This window comes from Pelophylax lessonae (genome assembly GCF_965119305.1).
Source record: "Pelophylax lessonae genome assembly, chromosome: 1".
Lineage (NCBI taxonomy): Eukaryota > Metazoa > Chordata > Amphibia > Anura > Ranidae > Pelophylax > Pelophylax lessonae.
In genome coordinates this window covers 579,628,137-579,644,959 of record NC_138768.1, presented here as the reverse complement: position 1 = coordinate 579,644,959, position 16,823 = coordinate 579,628,137, and the positions used below count along the sequence as shown (strand labels likewise).

The 16,823-nt window shown below is 44.4% G+C and overlaps 1 protein-coding gene across 1 annotated transcript in view; it reads right to left on the bottom strand.

Moving 5' to 3' along the window:
* USO1 (USO1 vesicle transport factor) overlaps positions 1–16,823 on the bottom strand; it is a 170,891-nt gene that overhangs the window by 118,144 nt on the left and 35,924 nt on the right. Inside the window, exon 4 of the mRNA XM_082255566.1 lies at positions 13,907–13,980. Within this exon, the coding sequence (XP_082111692.1) occupies positions 13,907–13,980 (74 nt within the window). The remainder of the gene's footprint in view (positions 1–13,906; positions 13,981–16,823) is intronic.

Genomic DNA, 16,823 nt, shown 5'->3' with positions numbered 1-16,823 from the left:
ATCACTACCCGCAGGGCTCCATTGTCATGGCCGCCGCTATTTCCGATGGCAAATCACAAGAAAATGGCCGCTGGACTACACAAACTTAGCCGCCGTGTATAGAAACAGACAGGCTACAACAAAATGACGGCACCACGAAGCTGACAGGGACCCAAGAGGGAGATCAGGCTTCAAGGACAGATCCAGGCAGGACGGGGGGCTCTGGCAGGAGCCCCCATCAGGTACAATCCCCTCTTCGCACAATCAATCATCAGGTCCCTGGCGGCGCACCTTCCCCCGGTCCCCATCAACATTTAGCGCCCTGCCCTCATCCCAGGAAAGTGGCCAGACCACCCAAACAGCCCCAGTGTGTAAAGGGGGGGGGGCAGGATGAGGGTCTTTGCAAGGGGGGGGTGCCTGCGGGAATGAGGGGAACCCGGGGGTCCGACCATCCCTAGCAGGGGCCCATGTCCACCCAAAAAAAACTCCAGGGGGAGAGGGGGGGACAGCTACTCACCATACCAGGAAGGCACCGCTCCAGACAGAACCCCTCTCCATCGAAATGGGAGGCTATCGGCCAGAAGGAATGCTGCGACTCGGACCGAGAACCAGTTGAATGCGAATTTTACGGTAAGACAAAAATCCAGTTGTTTTCTCTTTCGTTCATTGGCAGACACAGCTTCATATCTTCTTTGACAGATGGAACGTTCAAAAGCAGTGTCAGCATTAGGGGTGGGAAAAAAAAACACAGCAATAAACATATTTCCCAAAAAGGGGCTAAACTTAGCCAACCAGGTAAACAAGGAGCTCAATCAGGAACAACTGGAGCTCACCTACCAGAAAAAAAAACCCTCAGGAGGCAGAAGACTCTGCCACAGTGGCCTGCAAAACTTTGCGGCCAAACGCAGCATCTCCAGATGCAAAAATATCCACCTTGTAGAACTTGGTGAATGTGTGTACAGACGACCAGGTGGCCGCTTTGCAAACCTGGACCACTGATGCCAGAAGGCACTAAGCCTCTTCGTAGAATGAGCCTTAATAGGGAAAGGAGGAACCGGACCCTTAATTGAATAGGCCTGCACCACCGTCTGCCTGATCTATCTGGAAATGGTCACAGCACATGCAGCCTGCCCCTATGAGGGCCATCCGTAAGGATAAACAAGGAATCAGATTTGCGAATTGACTTGGTCGCCGTCAAGTACACCCTGATGGCAACCGGACCACATCCAAAAAATGCAAGGCCACTTTTTTTGGATGCTTTGGCTTAGGACACCACGAAGGCAACACAATGTCTTCATTTAAGTGGAACCCCAAAACTACTTTAGGAAGGAACAACTGACAGGGACGGAGCACCGGTTTTTCCCTGTGAACCACCAGGTAAGGCGCCCGACAGGACAACACAGCCAGCTCAGAGACCCTGTGTGCAGAGGTAACAGCTACCAAGAAAGACACTTTCTGTGACAAGGTAAGCACAAGAATTTCACAAATATTCTCAAAGGGCCATTTCTGAAGAACCGACAGTACCAAATTCAGATCCCACAGAGGCACCAGGGACTGTACCAGAGGACCCAAATGGTGAACTCCCTGCACGAAGGTGTGAACCAAAGAATTTGTGGCCAACGGCCTTTGGAAGAAGATTGCCAAAGCTGAAATCTGGCCCTTAATGGTTGTAGAAGAAAAAAAACAACAAAAGGAAAAAAGTTCAGTTTAAAAAAGGGAAAAAATGCCAGGACCAGAGATCTCAGCAAGGAGCTAGGTCCTTACTCCTGACTAGGCAGAAAAAAAAAACTGAGATCCTAGAGCAAGAAGTGGGAGTATACCCCCTGGGACTGCCCTATAGGCATAGTCAAGCTTTAACGCTTTTCCACATAGATTCCTACTCCTAAGGGTAGCAGCATAACCCATCTGTCAAGGAAGATATGAAGCTGTGTCCGTCAATGAACGAAAGAGAAAGGGTATTTTATTACAAAAAAAATTAAAAAAACAGCCATTTGGAAAAGCACTTGTAATGCTTAAAACACACATTAAAAGAAGAACAAATGGGTGGAACTCTGCTTTAAAAAACATACTACACTATATACTTTCCCTTTCGGGCTTTCAAATTGTTTATTTTGGGTGAATGAGAGTCATCAATGATTTTTCAGAGAAGGGCTCAACTCTTTCCATGGTCTGGATCTGTCTTTGAAAGCATCTAGGCTACTTTTGTTGGCCAAAAATGAATAACCGCGCCAGTGAAAAAATAAATAAAGTAAAAAAGCTGCAGCTTCAAGTGTGACAACACCCAAACAAACGTATTAAACTACAAGCTGCGCTAAAAAATACGAATCAATCTTAAGAATATGTGACCATATAAACAATAAAGGTGTCAAATTGAAAGTGAATATCCAAATTACATAAATTGATGAATAAGTAGTCAATAAAAAATATGTCCATAAGATGAATAGTGCACACAATAAATATTTCTATAAAGTGTCCATAAATCAATAAGGTTGATTGGTGTGGTAAAGTGCTGTGATCCACCACCGACAATAAAGCTGCTTTCCAAATAGTATTGAGTATAAAGCCTAAATGGCACAACTGGCGGTCAGTAGATTTCGGCGGGATGTAGATGATGGCCAAGAATAGGATATATAATGGAAATCCCCCAAATGGCAGCCTGACACGATAAGCTCAATACACATCAATGGACATAAACACTGCAAGCTCTTGTTGTCTACATGTATTTCTGAGTTTCGATATTTTTTAGTGCAGCTTGTTGTTTAATAAATACTTTTGTTGGCCGCATTGGTTTGGCGAGTGTGTAATCAGTGTTAGGGCTGGGTGATTTTGCCTAAAAAAAAAATCTTCGATTTTTAAAGAAAAATTTGAGTTTCGATTTGATTTTTCGATTTTTTTTTTCCAATGCACTTAAAAATGACTGCAGACATCAGATATAGTGTCAAAAGTGCAACTTTATTGCTATTTTAACTCCTCAAGAGTTAAAATGCATAGAATCCCAAAACAAAAAGTACACGCTGCCATGTTGTTAATTTTTTGACTGTGTTGTTGTTCTTTTAATAGACTAGACATTAGACAGTAAAAGAAGACACGGGGGCTGGCTCATATCGCACTGAGCGGGGAGGGAGGAGAGCTCACTGTGTGGAGGGAGGACTGAGGAGAAGGAGAAGCGCTGCGGCTGTATATGTGTGTCTGACAGACCACCGCCGCGCCTGGATGTGATGTCAGCTGCGGGCGGTGCGTCTGTACAGGGGCTGCGCTGTGATAGGTACAGTCAGAGAACTCCCCAGTAACCGGCCACCTTTTTTAGTTTGAAACGATTTTTTTCTACAATTGTTTTTTTTCCGCCTTTTTCCGCCTGCCCCCGCGTAACTACACACACCTGGGCTCAGCCAGCTTTTTTAGTTTGAAACGATTTTTTTTCAAACAAGTTTTTTCTACAATTTTTTTTTTTCTGCTTTTTTCCGCCTTTTTCTGCCTGCCCCGCTTAACTACACACACCTGGGCTCAGCCAGCTACTAGTCCACTGCACAGGAACCAAACTCTCCCCAGTAACGGGCCGCCGCGCCGCGCCTGGATGTGACGTCAGCTGCGGGCGTTGCGTAATTTTCAGATTATTAATTTTAAGTGAAAATTCTTGAGAGACATACAAGGGGTGCCATTGCAGACCTCTTTTTGGAAATGCTATTTGCTGTTCCAGTGATTTTAGTATGTTGTGTCACTGACCCAGAACTAGAATGCAGAGCGCTGCAGAACTAGCTGCGGCGCGCTGTGATATTGCAGGGGGCGCTTTAACTCACTGTACATGCTTCTTCCCACCTCCACTCTTGCTCCTCCACCCTCCCCCTTGTGCAGAGCATGAGATTGGATTGGCTGTCCTGGTACAGTGAGTGAATATAGAGTGACTTCAGCAGTGTGGAGGACAGAGCAAGGAGTAGAAGCAGCAGTGACAGCTTGCTCAGAGCTTCATCACAGGCATCGGAGCTATCTGAAGGGATTTCTTCCTCCTTCTCTGCTACTGTGAGTCACCCCCCCTCCCCCTCCAAGGCTGCTATGTGTGTACGGTTCTGGATCTGTTCACTCACTAGTGACGTCAGCTGCCGGGAGAGGAAGGGGGCGGTGCGTCTGTACAGGCCAGGGGCTGTGATAGGATAGGTACCTATCCTATCACAGCCCCTGGCCTGTACAGACGCACCGCCCCCTTCCTCTCCCGGCAGCTGACGTCACATCCAGGCCGGGGAGTTCTCTGTGTAACTATCACAGCGCGCCGCAGCCCCTGTACAGACGCACCGCCCGCAGCTGACGTCACATCCAGGCGCGGTGCGGCGGTCCGATACTGGGGAGAGTTCGGTTCCTGTGCGGCGGACTAGTAGCTGGCTGAGTCCAGGTGTGTGTAGTTACGCGGGGCGGAAAAAGGAGGAAAAAAACAATTGTATAAAAAACTTGAGTTTAAAAAAAAAAAAATCGTTTCAAACTAAAAAATCGATAAATCGATTAAATCGATTTATCGCCCAGCCCTAATCAGTGTTTATTTCAAGAGCTGAAAATACACTATAAAAAATGTCCTTTAATTCTAGCACATGCAGAGATTAAACAAGGAGCACAGCAATTAAGTGAAGAGAACCAAGAGAAGGAAGCGAACACCTGACATGCAGACAAAAGCTAATTTTTTACCTTCAGATTCAGCTGCACAGGTAGACATGAAAGAAAGAAAAGAGACAGTAAGTTCATTAAACAAGGCAGCCAATTTAAAATTAAGTTGAAAGATTTTGTTCACCCTGGGTTGTGTGAGCAATCTTTATTTTTCAAACAAACTACCCCCAGACAGGATATTAAATACTACACGTTAATGTGAATGCTTATTTGGTTCATAATGGGAATGAATGGATTATGTACATATAGTACATTGTATAAAATTGAACAAAGTAGGATTTTTGAGCTCACCGTAAAATCCTTTTTCTGCAATGAAGTCTACTACCTTTGAGTTACACGGTCGCTTACAGGAGGATTGGACATTGGTAAACAAAAACTAATAAGCCATTTTTTTTGTATTAAAACTCTTATAAAAATGAATTGAAACAACAAAATAATGTGGTGGGTGCATGTGACCCTCAAAGGGCTGCAAAAAAGGATTTTATAGGGAGTAAAAAAACTCTTTTCTGTCTTGTCCATTGAGGACACATATTGTCTCCCATTTTATCGACATGTAAACAGAAGACCAAATGGCAGCCATGCAAATCCAAAAAAAAGTATATTGGTGCCAAAAAGTCCAAGAAGCACTCACAGATCTAGTAGAGTGCAGCTTGACTGAAAAGGGTGGGTGACCATAATCTTGGATAATGGTCTGCCTGAGTCACCTAGAAATGGTGGAACAAGAAGCCTGGGCACCCCTTCAGGGTCCATGTGGAATTATAAAAAGAAAATCAGTCTTTCTAAAAGAAGAAGTAGCTGAAAGGTAGATTCTCAAAACCTGGGCCACATCAGGACAATGGATGGAAGTTTCCTTTGGGGGAACTGGAGGCGGATAGGGGGACGAAAGTCCTGGTTTAGATGGAAGGCAGAAACAACCATGAACAAGAAAAGAAGGAAGTCCTAGGCATCAACATCATCTTGTTCTCTATGGAAAACCATAAATGGTTCCTTGCAGGATAGGGTCACCAGTACAAATACTCACCTCAGAGAGGTGACGGAAGCAAGGAGTACCACCTTGCAGGTAAGAGTAGGGGAACAAACGGCAGCACTAGGGTCATCGGTCCAAATCCCAACCACGGCACTACCTGCCTATGGTTTGCATGTTCCCTCTGTGCCTGCGTGGGTTAACACGGGGTACTCCGGTTTCCTCCCAAACTTCAAAAACACGCTGGTAGGATAATTGGCTCCTGTCTAAATTGGCCCTAGTATATGTATGTAGGAATGTGAGTTCAGAACCTCAGATTGTAAGCTCCTTGAGAGCAGGGACTGATGTAAATGTATAATATATTTATGTAAAGTGCTGCGTAAATTGACAGCGTTTTGCATGTACTGTACCTGTAATAAACACGTTTAAAAAGCAGTATCTGAAGCACAGAGAGAACCATATTTAGTCACAGGTGAACAAACAGTGGGAGCTACATGAGAAACTCCCCGTACAAAAATCTTACAAAGAGCGAAGAGAGGCCAATAGTTTCTGAAACAAACAAAAAAGAAAAAGAAAACAGGGAAAATCTAACTAATGAGAATATTGAGAGCAAAACATTGGTCCCACACCCACTTGAAGGAAGGAGAAAAGTCATCCCACAGAGAAACTACTAGAGAGGACTCCCCGAGACTCACACTAAGTGAAGTATGAGCAATGGTGATTACTGGAATATCCTCCATCTTAAAACCTAAGAACCAGACAAGAAAGAAGTTTTAGAGGAGGAACAGTAAAGACCAGAGTGTACCCATCCAATGGACCCACCAGAGCCTCCACTGCTTCCACCAGAGGATCCCTGTACCCAGGACAGGATTTTATCTACCTCTCATGCGGAAGCAAGCTTTTGGGTTTCTCCCGGTTTGATGATGAATGACATTGCTGTATTACTGAACCTGGATCAGATGACCCTCCTGCATAACGGTCCATTGTTGTAGAGAAAGACAGAATTTCTGAGCCTGAATAAGACATTCAGTGCTGTTAGACGCAGAGTGGGTTGGGGGTCCCCTTTGGTTTTGGTAATGGTAAACTCTGAATTTGTTCTGCCACAGGAACTGGAGCAATTAAACTTTGAACCAAAGGACTGGAGACAAGCTTGATGGGGATCTGCTAATCTGTGCAAGAGGGCATTCAAACACTTATCAGTTGGATCATTCTCCACCAGTATTTACCTTTATTAAGGCTTTTTTATTTATTAATTTATTTTATACAATCCTCTTCAAAACAGGTACGAGGCTAGCAAGCTCTTGAGGTAAGAAAACATCTTGTCACGTGGGGTTTCCAATCTCCATAAAGGAAAACTTGGAATAAAAGGAGCACTGAGAAAGTAGGGGCTCTTAAAGACCTCCACATCAACAGGTGCCAAAACATAGGACTGAGATTCCTTGGAGGCAAGCCTATCTGAGAAATGAATCAGTCAGCTGCAGCAGTAGGCATGCTGCAAGCAGTCCTGCAGCAGTTAACAGTGTGTAAGCTGGAGGCATCCCGTACTATTTCCCTCCTACAGTTCAGGTAAAATTTAAAGGCCTCAGGAACTCCCGAAGACCAGACAGCCAATTAAAAGGTGAGGCTTGGAGGTGATCAAAGTCATTGTAGGCCGGCAGCAGAAACTATTCAAAGATCAAAAATTCCACATGGCATATGCAAAGCATAGGCAGACGCAGGCAGGTGTTTCCTCTATGCTGTATGTTCGGAAAGACAGCACAATCTCTCCATCCAGCAGCCACGCTCAGTTCCACCCAGCAACCACGCTCGGTTCCACCCAGCAACCACGCTCGGTTCCACCCAGCAACCATGCTCGGTTCCACCCAGCAACCACGCTCGGTTCCACCCAGCAACCACGCTCGGTTCCACCCAGCAACCACGCTCGGTTCCACCCAGCAACCACGCTCGGTTCCACAGTTATTCTGTTCCACAGTGGAAATTGGCAGAAAACTGAGAAATTTAAAACAACCCTGTTGACCTATGTACTTCAGGTAGCTACCAATGCTTACCCCTGACTGGCCCACTCACTAAGTGAGTCCTCAGAGGCAGGGCAAGTGCTGAGACAATACCAGCAGCACTGGACCTGGAAGGCACTCCATGGCTTACTTTGACAAGGAAAAAAGAAAATGCCTACGCCGAATCCATTGCAGAAGGTCACTTCCAGGCTATCCCCATAAAGTCCAGCCCAGCGAGGCCTGGAACGTGGCACTTCAATGGCCATGCTGGGGACAATCACACCAGATAGCTGCAATTCATCTCTAGCAGCAGTGTAGAGATGTCGTGATTGCAGAAAATTATGTTAAAGAGTAAGGAAAGAAAAGTGCACACCTGAGCCAAAGAAAAGAATCCATCCTCACAACACACTATCAAAAAACTGAGGCATGCTGGTAGTAGGATGGGTTATCCTGGGCTGGTATACAGATTTGGGTTTGTTTTTTTGCCAATGTCCAATTCCTCGATAGAAAGCAGTATAACCCGAAGTTGAAAGACTTCTGCCTCTTATTGGCTGAAAAATAAAGATATTTAGGATCATACTGATTGTTTTGTTAAAGAGATCCAGCCAGCTCTCTAAAGATTTTATTCCAGCAATTTCCTGCAATAGAAAAAAGCATATATTCACCACTTCTCCTATGACTTCTCTACATCAGTGCTAGCTTCTTCAAGCCTTTTTGTCATTCAACACTTCTAGGAGTTTCATATTTGAGTGTCTGTCCTCCTTGGCGCACCAAATTTCTTTTCACATGACCTTCGTTTTCACTGTAGGACCTAGCAGTGGTGTAATGGGTCAGAGAAGGAAAAGGAAAGGCAGGAAAAGGAGGCCTTTGGAAGGGTAACATTTATGCTGTCTTCTATAGCAGGGGATTGATGGATTTAAACCTTTTGAGATATGGCAGGATATCTTAAAAATGCATAAAGGCCAGGCAGCAGACATAGAAGTTCCTTAACTGCTTCACAATCCTAGGCTCCCTTACATGCATTTCTCAGGGTTGGTAGGCCCTCTGTCTGGTGATCCTGTGGTAACTGTCCCCTTTGTGTCTTTATTAAAACAGCATTTCACCATCCCATCATCACTAATTTAGGCTATTTAAAAAACATACAGTCGAAACAGGCAATGCAGGCAAGCAATAATAAAATACCACAGCAAACTGGTTGATTGCCAGTATTAGACAATGTTAGATTAAACAAGAGAACACTCCAACTTGCAAAATGTTTCTGCTCAGCATTAGATTTAAGCTTGCTGGTCATGGTTACCTAAGCATTGTGCCAAGTTATATTAAAAGGCATGCCTTATAAATATCACAACTGTTTGTCTGAAAAGCACATGTGCACACTTAGAAACAATGTGGAACAACTTAGTTAATGGCATGAAGCTACAGTGAACTGACATATGTCCATGCAAGTGATGCCACTGCACCAACAGAAGCAGCCTGTCTGCCTGCCAGAAGCACTATTAATCTAAAGTTCACCTGTCTCTCTGGGGAGAAGGCTCCATGATCGGTTTCGCACAACTGCATGTGTAATTTGGTAGAGGTATGATTGGGAAACACGAAAGCAAAAGTCATAGTAACATGGAGTGAATGTCTGTATTTAGGTATTCTTTAAAGTAAATGCATGTGTAAGGCTCCATGTACACGGGACGTTGTTAAAAGTCCCTTTGAATGCTGGAATTTTTAGGACGTTTGAAACGTCCGTTCAGTCGCGTTTGTACCCGCGTTTAGCAGCGTTTGCGTTTAGAAGCGTTCCTAGAGGTCATAAAAAATATTCCCCTTTAAAATGGAAAAACGCGAACGCTAAACGCGGGTCATCGCGTTCAGACGCGTTCGGACGCGTTTGTGCGTTTGAAACGCCGGGAAACACACGTTCGAACGCAAATAATTGCGTTCTAAAAACAGTCCCTGAACGCAACTGCCTGCAAATGACTGTAAACGACCTGGTGTACATGGACAGATAAGATAAAATGTAGATGGGTTCAGGGGCTTCTGAAAAAAACGCCCAACTGCTCCTAAACGGCCATTTCCAGCGTCCCGTGTACATGGAGCCTAACTATTACTTCACCTCAAACAGAAAATATATATATTTTTTTTTTTTTCAAATCACTTACCAGTATTAGAAAAAAAAAAAAACAATGCCTTCACAAAACTTTACTAAGATATGGCAGTGTGGAGGCCAACTGGTTATTTAACTCTGCAGTGCCAGGTTACTAGATTTGACTGCCCAGACTGTCTGCATCTAGTCTGTGAGTTTCTCCTAAGTTCTGGTCATTTTCCTCTGAATGCTTCAGTCCCCCCCCCCCCCAAAAAAAAATATATACATCTATCATATTGGCATTGGGTTAAAAAGTATTTAAAGGGAAATCTATAGCCATTCTTTTTGTGGTGGGGGAGGGGGTAGGTTAACACTTGATTTGGGTAGTGTAAGGAATAATGGAAACCCTGTAAATTTATTTTTTTTTTTTTTTCATATGTATGACATTGAGGAAATTTTACTTCCTGTTCTGTAGAGGCAACAGGAGGTGAATGTAAACCTCACTAACATGAGCAAATCCCCTCTTGGACAGTTATTACCAATACAGTTGTCCCCATTGGAAGATTTCCCCTCTACCCCTGTTCTGGTGGTAACAAGAGATTTTGGTTTCTTGCTCACGTTCAGTCCCAGTGATGATAGTCACCAGGACTAATAGAAAGTGTATCTCTCCAAATGGGACACAGACAGCAATAAAAACCTGACATGGGTACTAACCACTTTATCCAAACCTAAAATAAAAATGTTGGCTTTAGATACACAATAAAAAAAACCTTGGTTTGATTTATAGCAGGGTGTCCATCCTGCAGCCCAAGATGGCTATGAATGCGGAGTTGATTACTCCCTTAATAAGTATGCCATACACAAGAAAAGTGGGTAGGGGTTAGTAAGGAGCAGTAATTCTGCTTTTCTGCTGCCTTGATCTGCACTGGCAGCATCATTAAAACAGAGTTCCGACACCCCCTCAAAAAAAAACAAAGTCAGCAGATAAAGTAGCTGCTGACTTTTAATATTAGGACACTTACCTGTCCTGGAATCCAGCCATGTTGGCACCCTAGCCGATGTTTCAATTGGCTGTCGGGTGCTGCTGCCGCCATTGCTGATAGGAGAACCCGGCAGTGAAGCCTTACGGCTTCACAACCATTTCCCTACTGCGCATGCGCGAAGCGCGCTGAGCTCTCTTACTGGCCTGGCATTAGGGGAAGGAGGAGGTAGGCCTAACTGGTGATGTACCTCGCCGCAGCGAGGTGACGGAAGTAGGGACAGGGTAACTGTCAAAAACGGGTACACACCCCGCCCCCCCCCCCCCGAAAGGTGGGGGGATTAGATAAACAGAGGTTCCACTTTTGGGTGGAACTCCGCTTTATGTTGCTTGGATCCTGATAGCTCTAAACAAGGCAGCAGAACAGCAGTGTTGTGTCTGGATGCCCATTCCCACAATTTGCCTGCTATACAGTGAAGGAAGGGGTTAGAAAACATCAATGGCATGGTATCAGCTGTCATGTTCACACGACAGTATTATTACAATATCAAATGTATGTAGCAAGACAAGATAAATATTGCAATATAGTAACAAAATGCTGGAGTGATGACAAGGAAGTTCTTCTCTCCCCTGTCACTGCCTATGTAGTTTCCTGCACTAGTCCTGACAGGGCAGTCTACATGTACAGGAGCACACATAGGCAGGAAGAGTGCCCTGTAAGGCTCTAGCTAGTGACAATTTAGTTGGAAACTTTCTGATGTCTTAGGGATTAGAAGTTAGAATATCTCCATTAAGTAGCAGTGTGGAGAAAAGTGTATTTTTTCTTAAAGTGTTACTAAACCCACAACAGTAAAATCAGTCTGTATATGTAAAGCATGCTTGTTAAACTCACTTTGAACCTAAGGGGGTTAATCCTCTGCATAGTGTAAAAAGGCTGTTTGATCCTGTCTTCTCTGATCCTCTTCTTCTTCCACTGTCCCCAATCCATCTCCTGATAGTACAGAGGCTATGGGACAACCTGCACATGCTCAGTTTGGTGTGTATTGTTAGAGAGTTTTTTTTTTTTTCTTGGGAGGGCACATAAAATCAGCACAGGGCCAATCAGCACTGTCCAGACAGAGGGTTAGGGGTCCTGCATCCTCTTAGGACAGAGGAGAATGAAAACTCCTCCTACAAACGTAACCAGTGGTTGGCTGGACAGTGATAGAAGTCATGAGACTGCTATATACTGCTGATAAGAAAAGGTATTTAGCAGTTTGTTTTTACTAAAACTTTTACATTTCCATGTTCTGTATACTGTGGGAGGCCAGATATAGTGAATGTAGGTTCCTGGGTTTAATAACACTTCAAATGGGGTCAGAAATGGAGCTTTAGATATATTGTTTCTGTTGGCTGGAGTCAATATTGCAATTTTATTTTAATAAAAATCAGCTTCCCTTGAGATTGCAGTTACCTGCCTAAAACTCATATCTTGCCTCATTTCAATCAAGCGAACACTGTGGGTATTTTGTACACTGACTGTGTAAACTTCATCCCAAGAAATGTAATTGTTTGCTCATTTGATTGGTTTGGTTTTTCACGTAATACAAAGCTGGGAATACAGCAGAATCCCAGTGAAATGTGTTACAGCAAAACGGTAGCAGGTAAAGTGCAATAAACTTTTACAATATGTTTTGCATTAAGTATGACTAACCTGGACAGGACTGGTTGTTTTACCTCAGTAAGACTCTATTCTCACTTGCTAATGGGGCCGTTAGCAATTTGATACGGAAATTGAAGCTCACGTTAAATCAATAAAAGGCTGACAGTTCTCGCAGCTAATCGCAACCACTTGCTTGTAATCGCTCAAGCAGAGATTACCTGCAAATGATCAGTTCCATGAACAAATAAATGCGAGCAGCTGCGATTAGCTGAAGGAGCTGTCAGGCTACCATTGCTCTCAATGGGCTTTCCACCCATAGTTAATTACCAGGAACCCTCACGGGGTCTCCCATATCTAATCGTTAACAACCCCATTCGCAAGTGTGAATGGGGCCTAAAATGGAATTAAACTTTACGCCCTTGTTCACACTGAAATGATTTATCATGCAATCTCACTGGTCAAATCGCATGACAAGTCGCAGCCTATTGCAGGCAATGGTACTGTTCCAATCAGTGCAATGCCAACTTTGCAGCACTGCACAGATTTGCAACAAGTAGTTCCTGTGCTATTTTTGTGGATTTTGGTTGCAAATTTAAAAGACATCTCTGCATGAAGCCGCACAGATATCTTTAATGTCAGCCCTGAAGGCGCGGCTTTGAAGTTGTGGGATCGTTCAGATGCAGTTGCAGAATTTCAAAGCCGTGTTCAGTGTGAACAAGGGCTAAAGCTGTATTCCAGGTATAGATATTTTTTGCATAGTTACCTTGGTCCACTTTGGACAAATGTAAATATGCATATTCTATAGCTGGCTGATCCTTGTGGAAGGGGAGAATTACTGTAGCAGCTGCTGCTACTACTACAGTGATTCTCGCTGTCTTCCGGATCCGTGACGGGTGGCTGATTGCTAATTAGTAACCACTAGTCACCTGGTATGGAATATGCGTATTTACATTAATCAAAACTGAGCCCAAAATAAAAAAATATACCTGGAATATAGCCTAAATGAAGGCAAGCAAATAAAAGCTTCTTCAATATTAAAAATATTACACATCAGTGCTCCTCTTAATGGCAACTTAACTTTCAAATCCCCATCTGGAATAAGGTAACATAATAAATATGAAAACCTGAGAACTGTTAGACCCGGTCCACACTAGCGCGACTTGTCAGGCGACTTGTCAGCCTGACAAGTCACGCTCCCTCGCAGTCCATTGACTGCTACAGGACCCGTTCTAATAGGAGCGACACAAGTCGCTCCGACTTAGAAAAAGGGTCCTGTACTACTTCGGGGCGACCTCGGAGCGACTTGTATAGACTTCCATTATGCAAAGTCCATGCAAGTCGCTCCGAAGTCGTGGTTCATGGGAATGTACAGAGTCGTGTCGCCCCAGTGTGAACCGACTCTTAAAATCTAAAACCCAGAAAAAAATTTGCAAAATATGACTTCTGGGTTTCTGACAGACAGGCGCTTTCTGTTTGATGAATGATGCTAGGAAGGGACTTTGGTGGAGGATGTAAATGGTTTCAAGCTTGATACAGATGCAGAAGGACAGAAACAGAAACTTGATACAGAAAGACACAATATGTTAATCCAGAACTGATCTTCCACACAAAAACAAATATGACTTACCTGGCTCCTCTGCATCATTTGACACAATATTGTACAATGTATCCAATGCATAGCCAATAATTTCAGAATCAGATCTAAGAGAAGAAAATACAGCACAAATATAGTTCAATTTATCCTTTATGTAAGAGCCTTCCTTTCTGCAGGCCTTTAAAATTAGCTTTAAACAAAGACATCAGTATAACTGTGTGTATGCCACTGGGATAATGTATAAAAAAGCTAGATTTCTAAAACTGATAAAATTTGATTATTAACAAGGTAAAAAATAAACACCCTTAAGGTATATCAACTGTCAACTTTTGACTAGAATAAGAAAGTGTTTTTTTTTTTATATAGTCTATGTTGCATTGGGAGATTCACTTTTAACATCCGGTCGCTTTGACAAAACAGGAAGTGAGAGGAAATCTCTCCAAATTGAAAGAAATTCTCTTAGGGCTCTTTCACACGGTCCGCCTCCGCTGAGCCGGCGGATGACAGCTCCGTCTCCGCTTGCAGTGCGGAGAGGGAGGTGTCACAGCCCCCGCTGCTCTCTATGGGGGATCGGATGAGAGCGGACCGCCTGTCCGCTTTCATCCGATCCCATCCCATCCAAAATAGGGTTTCCATCCGTCCGGATTTCACGGACAGGATCGGATGCGGATGGCAGCGGGTGTCAGCGGAGGTGTCTCCGCTGACATCCGCTGCTCCATGCGGCTGAATGGGAATCCGATCAGATCCGCCTAAAAAACTGACAGGCAGATCTGATCGGAACACCCGTGTGAAAGAGCCCTTAGATAGTTTGTATCATAACAAGTATCTCCACTGAAAGACCAAGCCTTATCCCTGTACTGGTGACAACTAAACTATTTGTATTAACCCTTTAAGGTCCGGTTCACACTTATGCGAGTGCGGGAAGGCTGCAAATCCGCAGCCTGTTCCCGCATCGCACACGCACCCCCGGCAGTTCACACTGCTATATGCGATACGCTGGGGGTAATGTAATCTTAACGACACCCCCAGTTTGATCGCATATCGCAGTGCGATCGTGCAGTTCGCACAGGATCGGATCGCACAAGTGTGAACCGCTGTGCGATCCGATCCTGATGCGGCTGCCAAAAAGGGTCCCTGTGCGTGTTTGGTGCGGCTGCGGTGCGAATTTAGCCATACAAACTGTATGGCTAAACTCGCACCGCACAGCCGATCGCATGTAATGTCGGAGCAGTGCGCTCCGACATTACATGCGAACCCCGCACACGCACAAGTGTGAACCGGGGCTGAAATCTCAGGACAATGTTTAGCAGGAAAAATATATAGGTGAATCTCCCCAGCAGAGGCACAGACAGCAATAAAATTAAAGGAGTTGTAAAGTCAGAAGGCTTTTTTTCTTAGTGCATTCTAAAAAAAACCTTCCAGGTGTAGCAGCCCCCAAAATACTTACCTGAGCCCCATCTGTATCCAGCGATGTCCACGAGTTCCTCGGCCATCCAGGACTCTCCATCCTGATTGGCTGAGACACAGCTGCAGCGCCATTGGCTCCCGCAGCTGTCAAAGTCAGTTAGCCAATCAGGAGGGAGAGGGGGAGGGGCCGAACGGCAGCTCCGTGTCTGAATGGACACACAGGATCGGTTGCCCACTAATGCAAGCTGCTTGCTGTGGGGGCACTCGATAGGAGGGAGGGGCTAGGAGCAGCAAAGAGGGACCCAAGAAGAGGAGGATCTGGGCTGCTCTGTGCCAAAACAAACTGCATAGAGCAGGTAAGTATTACATGCTTGTTTTTATTTTTAAAAACAAGACTTTACAATCACTTTAGCTGGGTTGCTAGAATTAAAAAAAATAAAAGAAGATACACTAACAACATACAGCGATTTCTAAAAAAAAAAAAAAAAAAAAAAATACAAGTTTTAAGTGGTGGAGGAGTTAAAAGGCTTTTTATCTTAAAGGATAAGTCCACCCTAAAACTAAAATCCCTGCATATATAGATCTCCACCTTCTAACACTAACCTATATAGCCCTATAAAGAGGAAATCAGTATACTTACCTTTTCTGAAACCAATTTGATCTGATCCCATGCTGAGCTGTCCGCTGCGGCTTCGCTGTGGAGGCGGGTGCAGAGGACACAGAAGCCCCATAGTAAGTCTATGACGTGACATCCCATTCATTTCACAGCCTTTATCAATCATGTCCTCTGCAGAGCTTCCGCCGCTGGAGATCAGGTAGGATCGGCTTCAAAAAAGGTGTAAGTATACCGTTTTCTTCTTTACAGGGCTAGATAGGTTAGTATAAGATTGTGGCGATCTATAGATGCAGGGATTTTAGTTTTATGGTGGACTTATCCTTTAATTCATTCTCTGCATTTTAAGCCTTTTAATAGTAGCTCCCCCCGACCCCCCTAAATAATAACCTGATTCGGTCAAGTACTGTGCACGAGCCAGGCTTGGTCGAGAGCACAGGGAGCCATTGGCTCCTGCTGCTGTCAGTCAAAACCTGTGTGCAGAGAGCAGGGCCAAGCTGGGCTGTGTGTCTAAATAGATTGGGAAGAAACGCGCATCAGTGCCCCCCTAAGGGGCAGCTTCCTATGGGGGCACAGGAGGGGGTTGGATCCAGGACTGCCGGTAGGGGACAACAGAAGAGGATCGGGGCTACTCAACCCTACTTCTGGGACACTCTGCCTCTCTAAGCACTCATGTACACCGGGCGGATGAAAACATTTTCTGAACACTGGAAACTGACAACTGGAAACTGACATCCGTTTTACAGCTTTTACATACCAAAGACTTTAACTACTTCAATACAGGGCACTTCCCTCCCTTCCTGCCCAGGCCAATTTTCAGCTTTTAGCGCTGTTGCATTTTGAATGACAATTGTGCGGTCATGCAACACTGTACCTAAACCAAATTTATGTCATTTTTTTCCCCACAAATAGAGCTTTTTTTTGGTGGTA